The sequence below is a fragment of the Azolla caroliniana genome, unplaced genomic scaffold, assembly GCF_043228905.1.
Source record: "Azolla caroliniana isolate FFs.n. ecotype wild unplaced genomic scaffold, voAzoCaro1.0.p SCAF_2, whole genome shotgun sequence".
Lineage (NCBI taxonomy): Eukaryota > Viridiplantae > Streptophyta > Polypodiopsida > Salviniales > Salviniaceae > Azolla > Azolla caroliniana.
The window spans coordinates 25414152-25432956 of NW_028230437.1; the positions used below are offsets into that span (position 1 = coordinate 25414152).

The 18805-nt window shown below is 36.9% G+C and overlaps 2 protein-coding genes across 2 annotated transcripts; both read left to right on the forward strand.

Annotated features, from left to right (window-relative positions):
* The first annotated feature begins 5010 nt into the window (after window positions 1-5010).
* Window positions 5011-9322, forward strand: LOC147867808 (protein OBERON 4-like). The gene is made up of 2 exons (XM_087315619.1): window positions 5011-7375; window positions 8220-9322. The coding sequence occupies exons 1-2, from the start codon at window positions 5026-5028 to the stop codon at window positions 8762-8764; spliced, it is 2895 nt and encodes a 964-aa protein (XP_087171745.1). The 5' UTR covers window positions 5011-5025; the 3' UTR covers window positions 8765-9322.
* Window positions 9323-9737: 415 nt separating this feature from the next.
* LOC147867809 (pentatricopeptide repeat-containing protein At5g27110-like) lies at window positions 9738-12947 on the forward strand. The gene has a single exon (XM_087315620.1). It carries the CDS (start codon window positions 9966-9968, stop codon window positions 12354-12356), a length of 2391 nt encoding a protein of 796 aa, XP_087171746.1. The 5' UTR covers window positions 9738-9965; the 3' UTR covers window positions 12357-12947.
* The last annotated feature ends 5858 nt before the right edge of the window (window positions 12948-18805 follow it).

Consider the following 18805-nt stretch of genomic DNA (forward strand, 5'->3'; position numbering starts at 1 on the left):
GGGTAAAGGCATGCTCGAGAGAATTAAAGATGTCATTGCATGCAACATGCATACTTTGAAAGAGGAAGATATAATTACCTCTGAAATTGCATGGACAAGACTTATAGATGTTGAGAATTGTCTATTAGAACTAAGGGAGTGAAAGCAGAATCGAATGCGACATGCTACTACAAAATAGAGCATGGAATGGCAAGATGTGAACAACTCGCCTATCAAAGCGAAAGGCCGATTAGGCCGATTGCAAAAAATGGAAAGGATATGGTTATTGACCCTAAGCCAAGGGAGATCACACTGATGATTGTGTTGGCCAATAGAAGGGCATTCGGATCAACTATCATGGGACCCAACAATGTATTTCTAGAGAACTCAAGGACGAATTGAGGGGCCAAAGCTAGTTCAAATTTTCAGGTATAACACGAAAATTGGGAGGCAAATTATTCTAGAACAAGAACATGACAAGATTGCAGCACATAAATTTTAGATACAGGAAGGCATTAATGAAAGGAGACTAGATAAATCCGGAAAATGATATGGCATGACAATGATGATTGCAAGTTAATGATGTGTTTATGGCTTATTGCGCATAGAGCCTTGCCGGTAGGGACGTGGGGTAAAGGACCCAATGTAGACATGTGGACAGTTAGAAAGCATTTCCCATTGTCAATGGGAATGTTGCGAGGTAGCGGTTGTATGGAGAAGGGCATTACGTTTGCTTTGCCATGCCTCTAGTTTGTTCATCCTCAACTAGGGACATGCTTGTTGAAATTGTCTTGAGGATGATGTGGCGAAATACAATAACACATGCAAAACTATGTATAGAGGGGAGAATGGAATTGTTTGGTTGATCACTGACAACAAGTACTTGCAAAGATCTATGGACGCAACTTGCACCCATTACCATATGGTGCATATGGACGACAAGGTGTACCAGGGTGTTTTCAACAAACAAACGCCCTCCAACTGAATCGATTAAGCTAATAACTACACTGAGAGCTCAATATGAGTGGATTGATGGTACAGATGATGCCTTATAATTAATGAGGCTGAATTTCAAACATTAGTGTACTACACCGATGGCCACAACAAATGGAATGGATATACGATGGCAATATGTATATATGGCACGCACTAATAACTACACTGAGAGCTCAATATGCGTGGATTGATGGTACAGATGATGCCTCTGAATTAATGAGGCTGAATTTCAAAAAACATTGGTGTACTACTATGATGGCTACAACAAATGGAATGGATATACGATGGCAGTATGTAGTACCCAAATGGTTGTTCCCCCCTCCCATTAGTTGAAAGAGGGGCGTGAATGAGATGTCATGGGGGATATTGAATGAAGGTGATGTGTATGAAAGTTTGGCTAGAGACCCATGCGGAAGTGTAAGATAAATAAGTGAGATCACTCATGAATGATAGGATAGTTTAGGCAAGGCCTACCCGATAAAGGGATCTAAGTTGTGTATATTTTAACTAATGGAGTATAATATTCCATTTTGGTAAAAAAGAAAGAAAGAAGTAGATGGATTCACCATTGTGTGCTTGTAAGAGGCTATTTAAAGCCCATCTTGTCTTATGTAAAATTATTGGACATAACGGAATAACGTTATTACTATACATATTTACAATTATGCTCTTTAATTATATGCCTTAAGGTCGTGTTAAACTTAATTCAACCAGATCTTATCACTCTTATGTTAAGCCTCTTCTCTTACTCTCTCACATGTTTATTATATTTATTTAGTCACCCCCTTCTCTCAACTATCTCATATATACCCTCACACGTTTTATTGCTTCAATTGCTTAATTACAACATTACTACTAATTACTTATATACTCAGTCATCTAATTAGTTACAATGATGCAACAATAGATTCCTTTGTCAGCAAGGCCTTTTTGCAATGCCAATACATCATGACATAGGAAAAATGTGGAGGCTCATGCTTGACATTTCAAGTGCATATATTGTACCTTATTACTATACCATATTCTTCCATTTACACGAACATCACACTATGATACATGTCCATCCCATTGTTTGCCATCTGAATCATTGGTTCCATAAAGCTTAGATTGCACCCAGTTCAACCTAAGTATCCCACTGAGATACAATGATTTGCCTTTGGTTACATTCGACTATGCTTTCCACACATATTTAACTTGACCCAATCCTTGCACAATTGTGACATTCTTAAAAAAGAATGGCTTAAATGGATCCATGAAAAGAAGCAAAGAGATACGGAGAATGCTAGAGAGATATTTTTCAGTCACTTATGCATTTGGCAAAACTTAATTTATTGTCCATGCTCATTGATGATGAATATTGCAGTATCGATGATAACAAGTTGTGATCATATTGAAAATGTATCAAAGTTGACAAGATTGAATCTCTCTTGAATTTGACATGAGCTATTATAAGAGACATATTAAATGGTGGGAAATATATCATCAATCCAGATTCATGATCAAACATGTGCAATAGTTTACTATATCTGTCCGAAATTGAAACGAGGAGAGAAATATTATATGAGTGAAATGAATGATGATACAACAATTTGTTTTTTTATGATAAACTAGTTACTACTCCGATATGATGATTTAAGGATGCTTTCACATCTGTGATGTAGTGCATAATGTAGTGCATGTCATATAGTTTGTTTTAAAACAAATTACAATGATATTTTGGATCTATGTTTTTCGAACAATTGATTGATAAATTTTCAGGTATGCGAATGGACAAGCATCAAACCCTATTATACCAATTGGATCAACAAACTTAAAAGCTATGTTTCTCATTAATAGAACTTAGCACGAGGGTTATTAACTATATGTACATATTTTGTGCACAACCTTAGGGCGTTTATTAATTTTAATGTAGTAACTTTCTTGGAAAAAAAAAACTTAAGTTATGTCAAGTAAGGATCCTTCTGTAAGTGTTGAATCTATTAGATTGCTAGAGTGTTGTGATTTGCCTTGTGACTTAGTATTATATATGTTCATCTTCGTTTGTGTTATTAGAAGAAGGTTAGAACTTAGAAGAGAGTGAACTTGGACCTTAGTTTGTTTATTTCCATAACCACAAAGCACTAACATGAAGCATTATTATGAAAGACACGAACATTAAATGTTATTGTTCCCATACAATAGAATCACGATATAGAATGAAAAAACAACGAAGAGATTAAAACGGAAATACAAAAAAATGATTTATTTTATGTTGTTTAATTGTTTTGTTTCGCCAAGTTGAGTGAAACATATCAAAGTATGTGAGACAACAATGACATATGATATTTAAAAGTTGTTTTATGTGTATCTCTATAAATGTAGCGGGACATGGGCCTAAGTTATATCAGTCAAAGGCATGAATAGATACGCATCAATGTATTATTCATTGAATATGGACATGGGGGAGATCGGAAAGTAGTGTGTGTCTTTCTAGTTTGGAGTAAATGTAGGTTATATTGCTTTTAAGACTAGTGGTATACTCCTAAAGTTATATCCAAAATAGTGTCTTATATTTACTTTTTGACTATTGTATTGCATTGTTCAATGTTGTTGACTTGATCTATGAACGCTTTTCGTTGCCACTATTTGCACGTCATTACGATTTTCAATAGTTTGAAAATGATGCGTTTCATTAGTCACTTGAATATTGATCTCATGGATGGGTCTAAATGACAATATTTTAACAAATGAACAATTCAATAAAGAGGATATTCACACGTTGTTTATTGGCATTTTAATATGTTGACCTGAACACAATCACAATTTTAATCATAAAACCTTTTTACTTGTGACATACTATTGGGACGCCACCACGTAGGCCTTCAATGTATTTGATTGCACAATAACACATTACTTTATGAGAATTTAACAATTCGTTCACACGACAAATACATTGTCAATTGGAAAATTCAACAACACCACCACATATTGATAGTAATCCACTCCACACTAGTCAATACTATTTGTCTTAAACTATAAAAGATTCTCGACGAGCTTGTCAAAGGTAAATGTGATCATAATGCACCTTTCATAAACGGTGAACCGAATTTCCTTATCTAACCATGGACACAACTCTAGCAAGTCACCTAAGAGGACGACTATCTAACATTTGACCAAATATCATGCGTATATGATATCTCCCCTCAAACCATCAAATTTATAGCCATACTCCTCCCATACCCTAGATTTACTCTAAAGTTTCATTGATGGGGGGAGCTTTGTGACCGACTCTAATTCTTGTACCACATGGTGTCATTGTTATGTCGAGACTATCGTGGTGCTCCCCCTTCCTACCTTTTCGTGCCTGATCATGTGGACCTGGTGTGAGGACCTCACAAGCTGCTGACATGGGTTGCCTTAATCGTGTTAATATGTCATGACTCATCACATCATCGAAAATCGATTGACCAAAGTGGGCCGTCACTGCACTGATCCATCCATTCAAATATGAGCACAATGAAGGGGGCATTGGGCGAAGAAATATATATATATATATATATATATATATAGCCTTATTTGTTGCACAAATGTATTGGTTCATAAGAACAAGAAGCTTGAGATATAGAAGACAAAGAACTTACATGATACTATGAAATACAAAGGGTTTAGGTTTAATATTTGATCATACCCTCCTCCATATTTGAATTCTAAGTCAAATTACATACATACATATGTATATGGATTCTAGAACAAGCAAGAACAGGGGAAGGGGCAGGGGCAGGGGAAAGACCAAAACAGAGGAATTGGGGCTGATTGCCTCCCCCGATCCATCGCCCCTCCGCCATAGCTGCCACGACGAAGAAGCAGATTCTGACCTCCTCCTTTTGCAGAGAAATAGCTCAGAGGATAGAGACAGACCAGACGGATCAGGGCCGTCGATTGAACACTATCGCCTCCCTCCTAAGCGAGCCTTCCAAGCCCCTAGAGAAGACGGAATTCGTCTGACATCTATGAAAGGCGAGTATAGTGAGAGCATTTTTGTGTGTTGCATGTTGAAAAAAAAATGAAGAAATGCCTTGTAAATTCCTATGTGATAATTGTGCAGGTCTACTGCAGGAGGCAGGAGAAAAGAAAGAGAAGAGAGAAACAATAGAAGTGGATGATGTAAAGAAAGGGATGAATGAAAAGAAAGGGATGAATGAAAAGAAAGGGATGAATGAAAAGAAAGAGAAAAGCTTATCATTTGAAGGCTATCATTCTGACAATGATGATCATCAGATCAATGAATTTCCAATTAAATCCTGGGGTCTCGTTACGAAGCCTCGATCAATCAGAAGGCCGAGAAAAGATGTAAAAGATCAAACATTATCAGATGAGATGAACCAATCAGATGATCACCATTCGAAGGAAAGCTGTGATGAAGTAGATCTTCAATGTATAGGAATAGATATGCATGTGTCCTTATCATCGAGCATTCCTAACACTCTCGAGAAGAAGAAGAAAAAAAATAAGAAGAATGTTGAAGATTTGGAAGAAGAAGTAAGGTTCTTAAGCTTTTCAAGATCACTCAAGAAGATGAATCACGATGTTTCAAAAGAAGGACATTTCTTAACTTCTTCTATAGATCCCCACAAGAAGTATGCCAAATCTTCAGAAGAAGAAAGATGGCCAGAGACTCATCTGGAGATTCAAGGTGAATCAGAGAAAGAGGAGATGAAGATGGACTTAGTTCAGCTATCGTTGGGGCTCCCAGGTTCTCTCGCTGAAGCAGATGGTGCCAGAGAAAATTTTGTCAAAGGTATTGGAGAAAATGGTATCCGAGAATATGATATGGCAGAAAATGGCATTGGAGAAAATCTTAAGGGAATCGGAGGAATGGGTATCAGAGAAAATGGAGAAAACTCCTTAAATGTTAGAAGAGAAATTGTTTCCCCAACACATTCAGCTCCTCTGCTGGCCATTTCTAGTCAAATTGAGCAAGAAAGAGGCTCCCATTTGACAGTGGTCCCTATTGAGTTTCTTGAGATAGAATCTGAATCCCAAATTCCTGAAGATTCCAAGAATGGGTCTCGATCCCTAATGCTCACTCATTCAGACGAGTTCACTATGTCGTCATTCTCAAACTCACATTCTTTTATGCATAATCCCAGCTGCTCCTGCAATTACACTTCAGATAACCAAGACCTCTCTTCTGCAGGGAACAAACATCTAACCGCAGGTGCCATCCGTGATGAAAAATTCTCATGGAAGAGCTATCAAACTCAGAGAGTTTCTTATGGTCTGAAAGATTCATCTCAGCATGGAACTGGGATTCTCCTCTATCAACAACAGAATGCGCACAATGGGAACGTGCAAGATCTCTCTGTAAGTAACCAAAGTAGTGGAAGCAATAAGGCTATTGTCAATTGTCATTTTGGGCAAGCATTTGGAGCTCAAGAACTCAAAGTTCGTTGGCAACAATGTGATGATATGAGTAAGAAATCGGCATTGAATATGTTTAATCAGAAAGACCCCATGCCTTGGACGGTATCAAACCAACAAGCTCAGTTTGAGAGAGAGAGAAGGAAATCATGTCTGCCCATCATAGGAGATATAAATGTTGGGAATGAGAAGATTGGATTGTTTGAGATTGCAACTGAGCCCATTGCTATAGTGGTTCACAAAATGCAAGAGCTGCCTGAGAGTGTCCTTGTTGACTTAAAGCGCCTGGCAAAGGAATTGCTAGGTAATTTTGAAAAACGAAAAGAGTTTTTGATGCTACAAGACATGATAAGACGAAGGGTTGACTTAACTGAACAAACACTCTTGCATGCGAATATGACCCAGTTGGAGATTCTCGTTGCCCTAAAGACAGGTCTATGTGATTACGTGAAAGAAGATGTGGAATCTTTCTTTACTTGTGAGGAATTGGTGGAGATACTTCTTCAGAGGCGGTGTCGAAACATTGATTGCAAGCAAGCATTGCCTGTGGGTGGATGTGATTGCTCAGTTTGCTCACAGAAGAATGGGTTTTGTAGTGAATGCATGTGTGTGGTGTGTTTCAAGTTCGATTCTGATAATGGTAGTTGCCAATGGGTGGGCTGTGATGCTTGTGAGCACTGGTGCCATGCCGACTGTGCTCTGAGGATGTTTCACATTGCTCATGCTGATGGAAATTCGTCCAGGATTATGTATAGATGTGTTTCATGTGAACGCCATTGCGACTTGTTCATGTTTGTCGCAGATGTTTTCCGGAATTGTGCTCACTCTTGGGATGCTGAAGCTCTCCAGAAAGAGTTGGATTCAGTTTGTCGGATCTTTCATGGCAGCAAAGATATTATAGGAAAGCGATTATATCACCTAGCTGGAAAGATGTTGAGATGCCTTGAAATTGGTGTTGATCCGCTTGAGGTCTATAAGGTCATGCTCACATTTTTCAACGGTACGGTTTTTCCCATTGATCTTGCTCATAAACTTTCCTATATATTTTTGTTTACTGTAACTATTAACTAATGTCATTTCACAATTGCTCATTTCCACTGTCTGATTAGATTCTAACTAAAATTCGAAATTTTTGACTCTCATATCTCATTTAGTTGTATGGAAATACATTCGTCCATGCAACAACATGTGCTTTAGCTACCTTCTAGCGTTTAGATTGATGTGCTTCTAAAAGAAGGTAGCTAAATCACATGTTGTCCACTCATAACCTGATTCTGGAAAATTCCATACTTTCAAACCAAAATGGTTTAATTTTCTTTTTATTTGGGTAGAAATAATAAATAAACCATTCATCAAGTCTAAAAGATGACCAAATGGTTCATTTGAATTAAAAGCACACAAACCCTCTGACAAAGCAAATAGCTAATGATACTAGTTCGATTGAGCAAGAAGAAATACAAGAATCAGAAAAAGATCCACACCCTTCACAAAAACAGTAGGAAACCAACATAAAAGCTTGAAAAATAGCCTAATATAAAATGCATTAAATGTAGTTTAGAGCTATCATATGATGTATCATTAGGAAGATCTTGACTAGTAGATCCTAAATATATCCTCTCAAGATAAAATTTGAGATTGTGAGCTCAAGATATTCTAGGAACAATTTCACCAATCCCATTCTCAAATCAGGGGGGATATTTCACAGCCTACTCAAACCAACCTCTTTACAAAGTTGGCATTATATTTAGAGTTTTTGCCAAAATTTTTAGCTTATTTCTATTCTCCCTGTCTTTGTCTCCAATCATCTTTGGAAAGTAACTTGGCATGTTTGTTATGAATTACAGACAAGAATAGAGTTGATGATTCTGTGAAGAAACAGCTGCCTTCTGTCTTGAAAGATGATGAGACATTTAATGCTATAAATGCCCAAAATGTAACTTTCCAATTGGACGTGAATGTCGGAACAAAGTTTGCTGATGTGGACAAAGCTGTCATATCAGCATTAAAAGATGGAAGAGGTATCATAGAGAAGAGGACAGAACATGAGAAAGAATGTTGGAATGATGAAATTAAAGGCATCGAAAGTATAGTTCAATCTAAGCAAGAGGAGGCAAAGTTGCTCCAAAAGCGAGCGGAAGAAACTCACTGGGAAGCAATGAGCTTACAACATGCCATTTCATCACAGAGAGAGAGGATTGAGCACGAATTTGCTAGTACATATGCGAAGCTTCGGCTGAATGAGGCTGAAAAGAAGAGAATGAAAATGCTCGAGAATTTGCAAACCCTCGAAAAGGCGAAACATGATTACCATAAGATGAAGATGATGATGGAGGTTCAGATCAAGAATCTTCTCATGACGATGGATATTATGAAATGGAATTATGCATAGCTCCAGAGAGGTTACTGAAACTGAGGTCAAAGATTGAAAATGGACATTGTAGAATGGCAATATGCACATCTCGAGGGCTACTCAAAATGAGATTAAAACCTGCAATATGAATCTTACAGAGTGGTATATGCATAGCTGAAATGGTATCCAACTGGAGGTTTATGCTTTGAAAAGTGGACCTTACAAGATGGTCAGAGCCATAGCTCAAGTTAATATTCGAGTATTACGAGATTAAAGCTTGAAACTGGACCTCATAGAATGGCAATGTATGAGAGCCACAGCTCATTGTATTTTTACTCAAACTTGAGATTGAAAGTTACCCAATTTGCAACATTTACACCTAGATTGTGATGATTGCAAAAGGAGCTTAAGAAACATTGGTCCTCGCTTGTAAAAATAACATAAAAATGTATTGTATAAGATAAAAAAATAATTGTAGTCTGACCTAATGATGATTATTTAACTTGGTTCAAACTTCCATTACCCCCATCACCCATGTATGAGATCAATATGTCGTCATGATTATTCTTAAAATTCCAAACTGATGATGTTTCCATATCCAAAGGTATAATGACTCAACTTCCAATCAATTGCACCTGCTGCGAAAATACTGCCTGATTTGTTTTATTGGAATTTATTCACATCATGTCTTCTTGGGAGTCTTTCACTTGAAACCTTTGTTCTTTGGAAACTACTATAGCCTTAGGTTGTTCTAACCTAGGTATTTCTCATTCATTAATTTACTTTATAAGCATCTCTTCTCTTACAAATTAATCTTAGCAATAGTTACACAACCAGTGCTCTTCACAATTGATCGCAACCAAGGGGGAGTTGGGCTCCAAACCTATGGCTTAAAAGGCTTAAAAAGCAAGAGCATAAGACTAGGTTTTCTAAACTTTTTGGATGTTTTCTGGAATATCCCAGTTTAAAATGAGAAGAATATCCCAAGGCAGGACAAAGAAACAATTGCAAAGCTTCTAAGCTTTACACTCATTACAGCTTCCTTAATGTTCTGATTCCATATGAACGAGAGCTCTTATTTCAAAATATAATTAATTTCCTTCGGTTTATAATGAAGGAATTCATATATTTTTCCTTCATTAACGATCAGAGAACGTTTCTCTTAGTTCATGAGATGGGCGATTCTTTTGTTTGAAACAGCGATGGAATCTACGATCAAAGCTCGATTTTCTGCTGAGAAATGGCTATGGCAACCAAGACCTGTGCATTTCTGCAGGAAAAGAAGCCATCCATCTCTTCACTTTCTCGATTATCAACACACATCGCTCAGACAAATAACGGGTTGTTGGAAGAAGAAGAAGAAAAAAAGAAGATTTCAAAGAAACAGAGTTTAGAATGCTATGTCTCTATTCTTCACTCATATATAACGACAAAATCTCTTCAACAAGGTAAAATGTTTCATACCTATCTCATAAGTCATAGTCTTGAACATCACAGTCTTCTCAATCACCTCCTTATTCAAATGTATGCTTCTTGTGGGGCCATGGATTTTGCTCTGTTTTTGCTCACAAATTCACCTGACCCAAAACGAAGCATATACTCTTTAAACACTATCATGAAGGAGCTTTTCAGATATGGTAGGAAGGAAGAAGCTTTGAAAATGTGCTTTAAAATCATTGAACAAAATGACAATTTGAAGCCAAATAAGGCCACTTTCATCACTCTCCTTTCGGGGTTTACAAGGAAATGTGACCTTGAAGAGGGGAAAATTGTCCACTTGTGGCTTATCGAGGATGGGATTAATGTGAGCAAGGAGGGACATGATTTAGATAATGATGGGCATGATGTGGATGCCGTCGTTTCAACTGCACTTGTGAATATGTATGGTAAATGTGGTGACTTGGAGAGTGCATTTAATGTATCAGAGAGTATGATGATTCGTGATTCTGTTGGTTGGAATGCTCTTTTCGCTGTGTATGCACACCATGGAAAGTGGGCAGATATATTACGGTTTTTCAAGCAAATGATCCTCGAAGGTGTGGTGCCAAATAGGGTTACTTTCGTCAGCATACTTTTGGCTTGTGAAAAGCTTGTAGCTGATGGTCAGCAAATTCATGCTTACATTGTCAGCTCAAGATGTGGTTCCGATACGATTGTCGGAACTTCACTCTTGAACATGTATGGAAAATGTGGGAAAAAGGATGATGCAATGAGAGTGTTTGATGATTTAACCATCAAGGACGTGGTTGCATGGAATGCTATTGTTGCGGTTTTTACTCGGTGTGGTTTGCATGTGAATGCTCTCCAACTCTTTGAGCAAATGGTGCAAGAAGCTGTTGTAGCAGACAAGGTCACTTTCATATGTATGCTTGATGCTTCTGTGGAACACCTTAGCCTTCGGGAAGTAGAGAAGATTCATGTTTTTGCAATTTCTCATGGTTTTGCATTGGATGTAGTGCTCGGAACTTCATTTATTAACATGTATGGAAAGTGTGGATCATTCAAGGATGCTCAGGGAGTTTTTGATACGTTTTTGGTGCAAGACCCAATTGCATGGAATGCAATGCTCTCTGCCCAAGTCCAATCGGGGGAGGGGGCACAAACCTATCAAATTTTCACTAGAATGCTACTGGAATGTGTTCTTCCTTGCAGAGCCACATTTGCAAGTTCTCTTTCAGCATTTGTCATCCAAGAAATGATAGGTGAAGGTAAAAGGTTACATACTCATGTTATAGGGAGCAAATTCAAGGCAGACATTGTGCTAGGAAATACCCTTGTTAATATGTATGGAAAATGTGGTTATTTCAATGAGGCGGAAAAGATATTTAAAGAGCTTCCTGAGGGAGATGTGGTGTCTTGGAATGCATTAATTGCAGCTTATGCTCAGCGGAAGCATGAAGATAAGGCTTGGGGGCTCATGGAGCAAATGCAAGTTGAGGGAATATTGCCTGATAAAGTCACATTTATCAGCATTCTAGATGCGTGTGTAACTGATGCCTCTTTAACAAAGGGTAAGCTGATGCATTGCTGCATAATCTCTAATCATTTTGATATGGACACCTTCATTGGATCTGCTATAGTTAGCATGTATGGGAAATGTGGTAGTTTGTGTGATGCCGAAGAAGCTTTTAACCATATGCCAAGGCAAACGACTGTGTCTTGGAATGCTTTTCTTGCCACCTTTTCCCAGCATGGGAAAGCTAAGCAAACTATTCGATATTTTGATCGAATGAAACAAGAAGTAGTACCGGATAAGGTGACATTCATCATTCTCCTTACAGCATGTAGCCATGCTGGGTTAGTGGATGAAGCTTGTGACTTCTTCTCCTCCATGTTACAAACATATAACCTCATACCTTCCATAGATCATTATGCTTGCATGATAGATCTTCTTGGGAGAGCGGGACGTTTGCAAGAAGCTGAGAATTTACTTAAAAGAGCCCCTTGTCGGCATAATGCAGTGCTATATAAAACCTTACTGGGGGCATGCATGCAACAAAGTGATGTTGAACGAGGTGAAAATGCTGCGAAGGCTGCATTTCACTTGGACCGACATGATCCAACACCATATATAATGCTTCGAAATCTTTATTCAGTTGCGGAAAGAGGATCTGATATTGCAATGTTATGACGGCAATAACCGAAAAAGTGCCTTTCTTCTTTGCTGATCCTATACTAAATGTCTTGAAAAATAATATTTCAATGACAGGTCTTGCTTTAACAGTCAGTTTGGCATACCACTCACCCACATATTATCAATGCTGCACTGCCAAGGGAAGAACCAAAGAATGGTGATGAGTTGATGATTAAAATGAGGGCTTCGGTTCTTATTTATACAACTCTAGGATGTCTTAATATCTCAACATGAGCATTTCACATTAGGTTGAGCATTAGATGCGCTGTTGAGATGTCTAGAAGCACAACCACTCCCCTCTCATGCTTTATTGCAACACTAGACAATATCGAGTATGGCAATGCCAGGCAAGTGTCTCTTGATCGATTTGGTTGATTCCCTAGTGACAGATTTGGGTTCATGTGTCCACTTGACCAAATCTTTGTGTGTAAGACATGTTGGTGTAGATTTTTGCGCTATGTAAATTCACATGGCCTCATGCAGGTCATGCTGTGATGGTTTAAAGTTAATGTAAAATACCACAGCGTCTTGACAATGGAAGTTGTAATGCATTCATGGACACGTTCGTTTGCTTTCAGTTGCCAATTGAATGTGTTTATTGAGTTCAGCGGCAATTCATGGAAAAAATTGTTGTATCCCTTATAACTCATTGATATACCATTTCCTGTCCCTTATTACACACTGAAGTACCGTTTCTTTTTTAATCAATAAAAACATATACTATGGTGCTTCAAATCACTTGGCTATCCAAATAATGTCTTGGCTCCATTCATACGAATAACCTCCTTCCATTGAAGAGTGCATTCACATGTTGAACACTAGACATGTAGATGTAATTGAAAACATATAATTAAATTCTCAAGGATTCTGCCAGGAAGTACATACACATGTCATGAGAAGTTTTGTCACAGCTCAAATGTATGCCAAGTACAAGCGTTAAAACTGGTAAGCAATTAGGAAGTTCCAAATCCCTCACATCTCCTATATCTATATAAAATGACCTCTCATTATAATGTTTGATGGATCAGCAACCAACACTATCATTGGTCTCTCTTCTATCTTTAGTCTTGTGACCACGCAATCACTATTTCATTACGAATTGTTCAAAATTTGAGGTAATTGGGACTTTTGTCTAGCAAAACGGCTTTATGAGACTCTTTTCCATAGCGGTGATTGTTGGAAAAAATTGCGTGAACTTGTATTAGGAAATGCTTATAAAAGTACAAAATTAACATGTTTGGAAGTACATAATAATCAACATTGAACTTCCATTATTCCATTTGACCATCACCATCACCATTCACAACTACTAGTCTACTAAGTTGTTTATTATGTGAATATTCATATGCCAACTAGATGTGCAAAACAACATGCAATCTAAAAGTAACTTGGAATGACAAATGATGTAGGCTTGTGGGGTTTAGCCAAAAGCAATGGGTCTAGTGCTATCATCGTTGTAAAAAGCACAAATATTTTGACTTTGTAATCATTACACTAGAAGTTAACTAACACGATTCTCCTCAAATGATCGATTTATAAAATTACTTTCCAATTGTAGTTAATTTTATCTTTATTTCCCATAGTTTAAGTGCGATTTTGAAGAACCAACAATTGTTTGCATGTAGAAAGCTACCGTCTCCTACTTCGAAATTCATCAACCTCATCGTTGGTTATCTTGAGAACTACCTCATTATCTTAACGATTGCTCCAATGATACCTATAAGCATGTCAATCATGTTTAGTAGTGGAGGTCTATTAATGACATTAATGCTCAAAATATTTAATAGTGTCTTTTTACAATCATCCGATGAGGAACGAGTAGATGGCAACACATTTAGCACATTCTTACTAGATGGATAATAATTGAGACAATGTGGTTTCTACATTATTATATCATTTCATATGTAAATGATTGATACTACTTTGAGCAAATGAGGAAATCGTGTATGCTGAATATACACTTGTATAGTCAAAATCTTTCTTGTCTTAAAAGGTAACCTATCCACGACCACAAAAAAGAATCATTTCATGTACAAATAGGTCCATTTTCTATACCATCTTAAGATTATTAATGACGTAATAGTCTCATGCAAGCCTATCAATAGGGTGCATTCTCCGAATCACTATAATGCATGTTGCACCCACTACCATTTTTAGTGAAAAGGGATTTTTGTAAGATTTTTTAATTTACTACCCACCTCACAATGGTAATAACCAATGAAACCTTATTCGAGAAGAAGCCCGGACTATCATAACAAGCCAATACATGCTAGTGTAAACTAATATATTTTAGAGTCCATTCACATCACTAAAGTCAAAAGAGTTTGAAGTTTACTTATAAATTATGCCCCACTTGAAGGCCACATATGATGCAAGGAGTTCCCATGGCATTCTCAAATTTCCACATAGCATAATGATTTTGGAAACTTTGGCGAGAATATTACATCGACATCAAAAAACTATTGTAACAATAAATCTTGTCAAAGTGTTACATTCTTTGACAATAAATATTGTCAAAGAATATCAAATTGAGAGTACAATGAGAGCTAGGGTCATAGATGAGGGAAAGAATACTGCCACTAGAAAATAGATGTTATGTCATAGTCCATTTTATCCAAGTTGACAACTTGTCCCTATCACATTTTGTGTATAGTACATTCTTCCCCCTTGAAACAATAAGTTGGATGGATCTCTAGATCCCTTGTAGAACAATTATTACTCAATAACAATAGTTTAAGCATTAGTTAATGATCAATAACAATGATGGTGCTTCACGAACCTATGGTTATGTTTGAAATCCTATCTTTGGTTGCAAGTACACTTGTTGGGAAATTCATGAAATTTGTAATCAAGAGAGGTAACTCCTAATAATTGTAAATCCCCAAGGCATATATGTATCACATACTCTCAAAAGCAAGATGCACCTCTAAAATAATTGAAACCCCCCATCTTTTCACTTGTTCACCTTTTAGAAAACGATACCAATGGAGAGTGTGACATTTACAACCATATAGCCTAATGAAAAAGTATAGTTTTTCTAATAGTAAGCATCACACCTCTCTGACTAGACATGGATTCACAAGAGAAACTATATACATGAAAGATATATGATGAGGATGAGGATCTACTAAAATCCTCCATGAGCAAGTAACACGACATATGCAATTGGCAGTGTTATGACATACCCAAAGTTTTTAAAAATCTATTTTTATGCTCAAACAAAGAGCAAATATGAGTGCCCAGAAGGTAGTGTCATGAGATTTAGCTTAAAACATTGAGTTCCAAATGCAAACTCTTCACATAAATAAGAACCTCATCTATGTTAATGTTCCATAAAATAGTATAAGTTTATCACTTGCTCCCATTCAATCTAACATGTTGACCTTATCACTAGGTTCTATTTAACATTACCATATTATACATGTTTTAAGTCTTCCTTTTCACAATGTAAATGACTCCATTTAGATGCTACTAGAAGTATATGCATAAATGCCAATTGCAAACATGCATAATTCCCCCAAATGTTTATAGGCCATGGATGGGCCCTCAATCATGTAACGATATGCTTGTTAGTCTTTCTATAGCAATTTCACAATAATGATTTACGTTCACCTCAATATATGAATCCTAATAAAATATTTGGCAGCTAAGCATATCAAATTCGAAGATATTTAACTTGGATCGTAGTCCATTATCTCCTATTCATGGTCCAAAGGAGAGAGCTAAGTTTGGTTTATAAGGGTGTTGTCATATAGAGATAAGAAGTTCTTGCATTCCACACACACACTCCATCAACCATATATATGTATCTTTAAGTGATGGGGTTATTATAGGAGACCAAAAGGTCATATACTAGACCCTTACAATTGCAATGCGATCTAGTAAGGTAGTGTGTAAAGAAAGAGAGAGATATTGATTTTTTAATGGGCCATGACCAAACAATGGAATGTGAGATATTCATATGATCTCATAAGACAAGGATGATGAAGAAGTATTGCAAGCCTTAAATCTAGCCAATTCTTAGGTGATGCCTCGTAGTGAAAAATTGATGAGGTACAATGAGAATACAGCTAATGCAAGCCAACCTACTAATCATAAAGTGTATACTTTTAAGTTTTAACATGAAACTAATAAGCATGCAATGAAGGTAATTTGAATTATAAGATTGTCGTTAATTTGGCAGTTTGAGGAACCTTCCCCATTGGTGTCTATCTTTATGAGAAATAACTTTCACGGTAGATTTCAAGGTTTAGTTGCCCCAAGGATCCTCATGATTGTATTTTATAGGGTCACCAAGGGTTTTGTTTTTTGGTTTCTTCCTTTTAATATAGTACATACCACTAGAGAGAGAGAGAGAGTGAGGAGAGAGAGAGCGAGAGGTTTTAATGTCACCTTTGAAGGTCAAATATAACCTATGAGACAAATACAAAGTTTTCATGTAATACATGTGAAAGTCAATCGAAAATCTAAATATTCAAGAACTTTACATGGTGACTGTTTCCATTGAGACTAAGTATTATGACTCTAAGAGAAATTCATACGAGGATTATGTTGGGTCAAAGATTTGTGGAAAGCATAGTCAAAGATGGTCAAAGGTAGCACATTTATCAAAATGTGATGTTGAAGTGAGTGTGAACTAAGTTGTATGCAAGCAATGGTTCAGATGGTGGATAAATAAGGATGGGCACTAAAATGTATTGGTGAAGGTGGTTTCCCATTCAATGAAGAATGTCGTTTTGTTGTAATTGTTAGGTGCGAATGTGGTATAATGTGTGAAGGGTGATGTGTATTGCATACCATCTTCCAAACCATTGTTTCATATCGTGCATGAGAGAGAGAGTGTGATAGAAAGAGAGCATCCCTTCTTTTGGTATAGGAAGGTTAACACTATCTTCTACCCCAGTTTAACGTCTGTATGGCACATTTCGGCTTGTATACAAGATGCCATATTGCAAACCGTAAAACAAATGGCTATTTTAGAAAGCTAGGACAAAGTCTTAGTTGCTAGAAATGTCAATTTTGCAATATCCAATTCAAAATTGAACTATAGTTACACTTGAGGTAGATTGGAGATTTGATGGTCATAAAACACTTGCCAAAGGAAAAGCAAATGATGTATATCATAAACTAATTGATAAGTATGCATGGATAGTAGAATGAGTTAAATTATAAAGATTGGGGAATAACAAGATCCAATAGGTGGTGGCAAAGCGTGGTGCAAATGGGGTGGCAATTGAAGACAATGTGTGTGTTGTCTTAGTCGATTACTGTGTGAGGTTGGTCGACTTATGCGGACGTGTATGAGGATCTTGTTGTTAGTGGGAACAAGCAAGCATGAATCAATAGGGAGGTAGAATGGTGTATTGTTCAATCAAGAAGATATGCACATAGAGAAATAGACAGTTACACAGTAGTAGCTCAAGAAGACTATTATATTACTAATCCCACGAACCTCTTTTTTACAAGATACAGTTCCTATTGTTTATAGTTAGGGTAACTAAGCCCTAACATTGAGGACATGTTCACACTGAGAGTACAATGGGTAGAGTGGGACTTTTAGCCCAACAACAATCTCGTCTTCCTTTAAAAGCTAAGGTATTTATTTTGAGGGTCATGGTAGGTAAATTACCTCTTCGAGAGGCTTTGCAAAGAGAAAGTATTGTTTCTCAAATGTGTTTGTTTTGCACAAATTTAGAGGAACATTGTCAATATTGATGTCTCAGTTATCCATTGGCAAATGCTATCTAGAAATTTATATCTATAGTGTGGCCAACTTCAATAATAGGTGGAGTATCAAAATCTTTGTTTCGATTGGTGATTGATTGTGTGGAATCGAGAATGCCCTCTTCACATTTTGAGATAGTATTTTAGTATCTAAGAGGAACATTGTCAATATTGATGTCTCAGTTATCCATTGGCAAATGCTATCAAGAAATTTATATCTATAGTGTGGCCAACTTCAATAATAGGTGGAGTATCAAAATCTTTGTTTCAATTGGTGATTGATTGTGTGGAATCAAGAATGCCCTCGTCACATTTTGAGATAGTATTTTAGTATCTAAGGTACGAGAATTACTGCATATTTGGTGGATGCGGAATCCCTTTGTTTTTATGCTCAATATGGGGTTGAAAAAATAACATTCCATGATTAAAAGGCATAATGCTTATGACAACTTTCATTATTGGAAATTTCTAGGTGGTTGTCAGGGGACAAATTAGCGATCTGTAGGTTGGCAATGCATTGTGCCCGTCATTTGCATTGGCCTTTACCAATTGGGACTATATAGCCCCATAATGATGAATGCATCTACATAGAGATGAAGGATGTCATGGGAACCCTCTTTGATTATGTGGTGAGCCAATAGGATACCATAGTCCATATATTATTGTAATTTGACTCTCGTAATTAACACGTTATTAATTACACACACACAAAGTCTACATAT

Bases quoted from the DNA above. Each gene is read 5' to 3' on its own strand.
- LOC147867808 (XM_087315619.1), top strand. From the start codon at position 5,026: ATGCCTTGTAAATTCCTATGTGATAATTGTGCAGGTCTACTGCAGGAG. The intron at 7,376-8,219 runs GTACGGTTTTTC...TATGAATTACAG, and splicing joins CATGCTCACATTTTTCAACG to ACAAGAATAGAGTTGATGAT.
- LOC147867809 (XM_087315620.1), top strand. From the start codon at position 9,966: ATGGCTATGGCAACCAAGACCTGTGCATTTCTGCAGGAAAAGAAGCCA.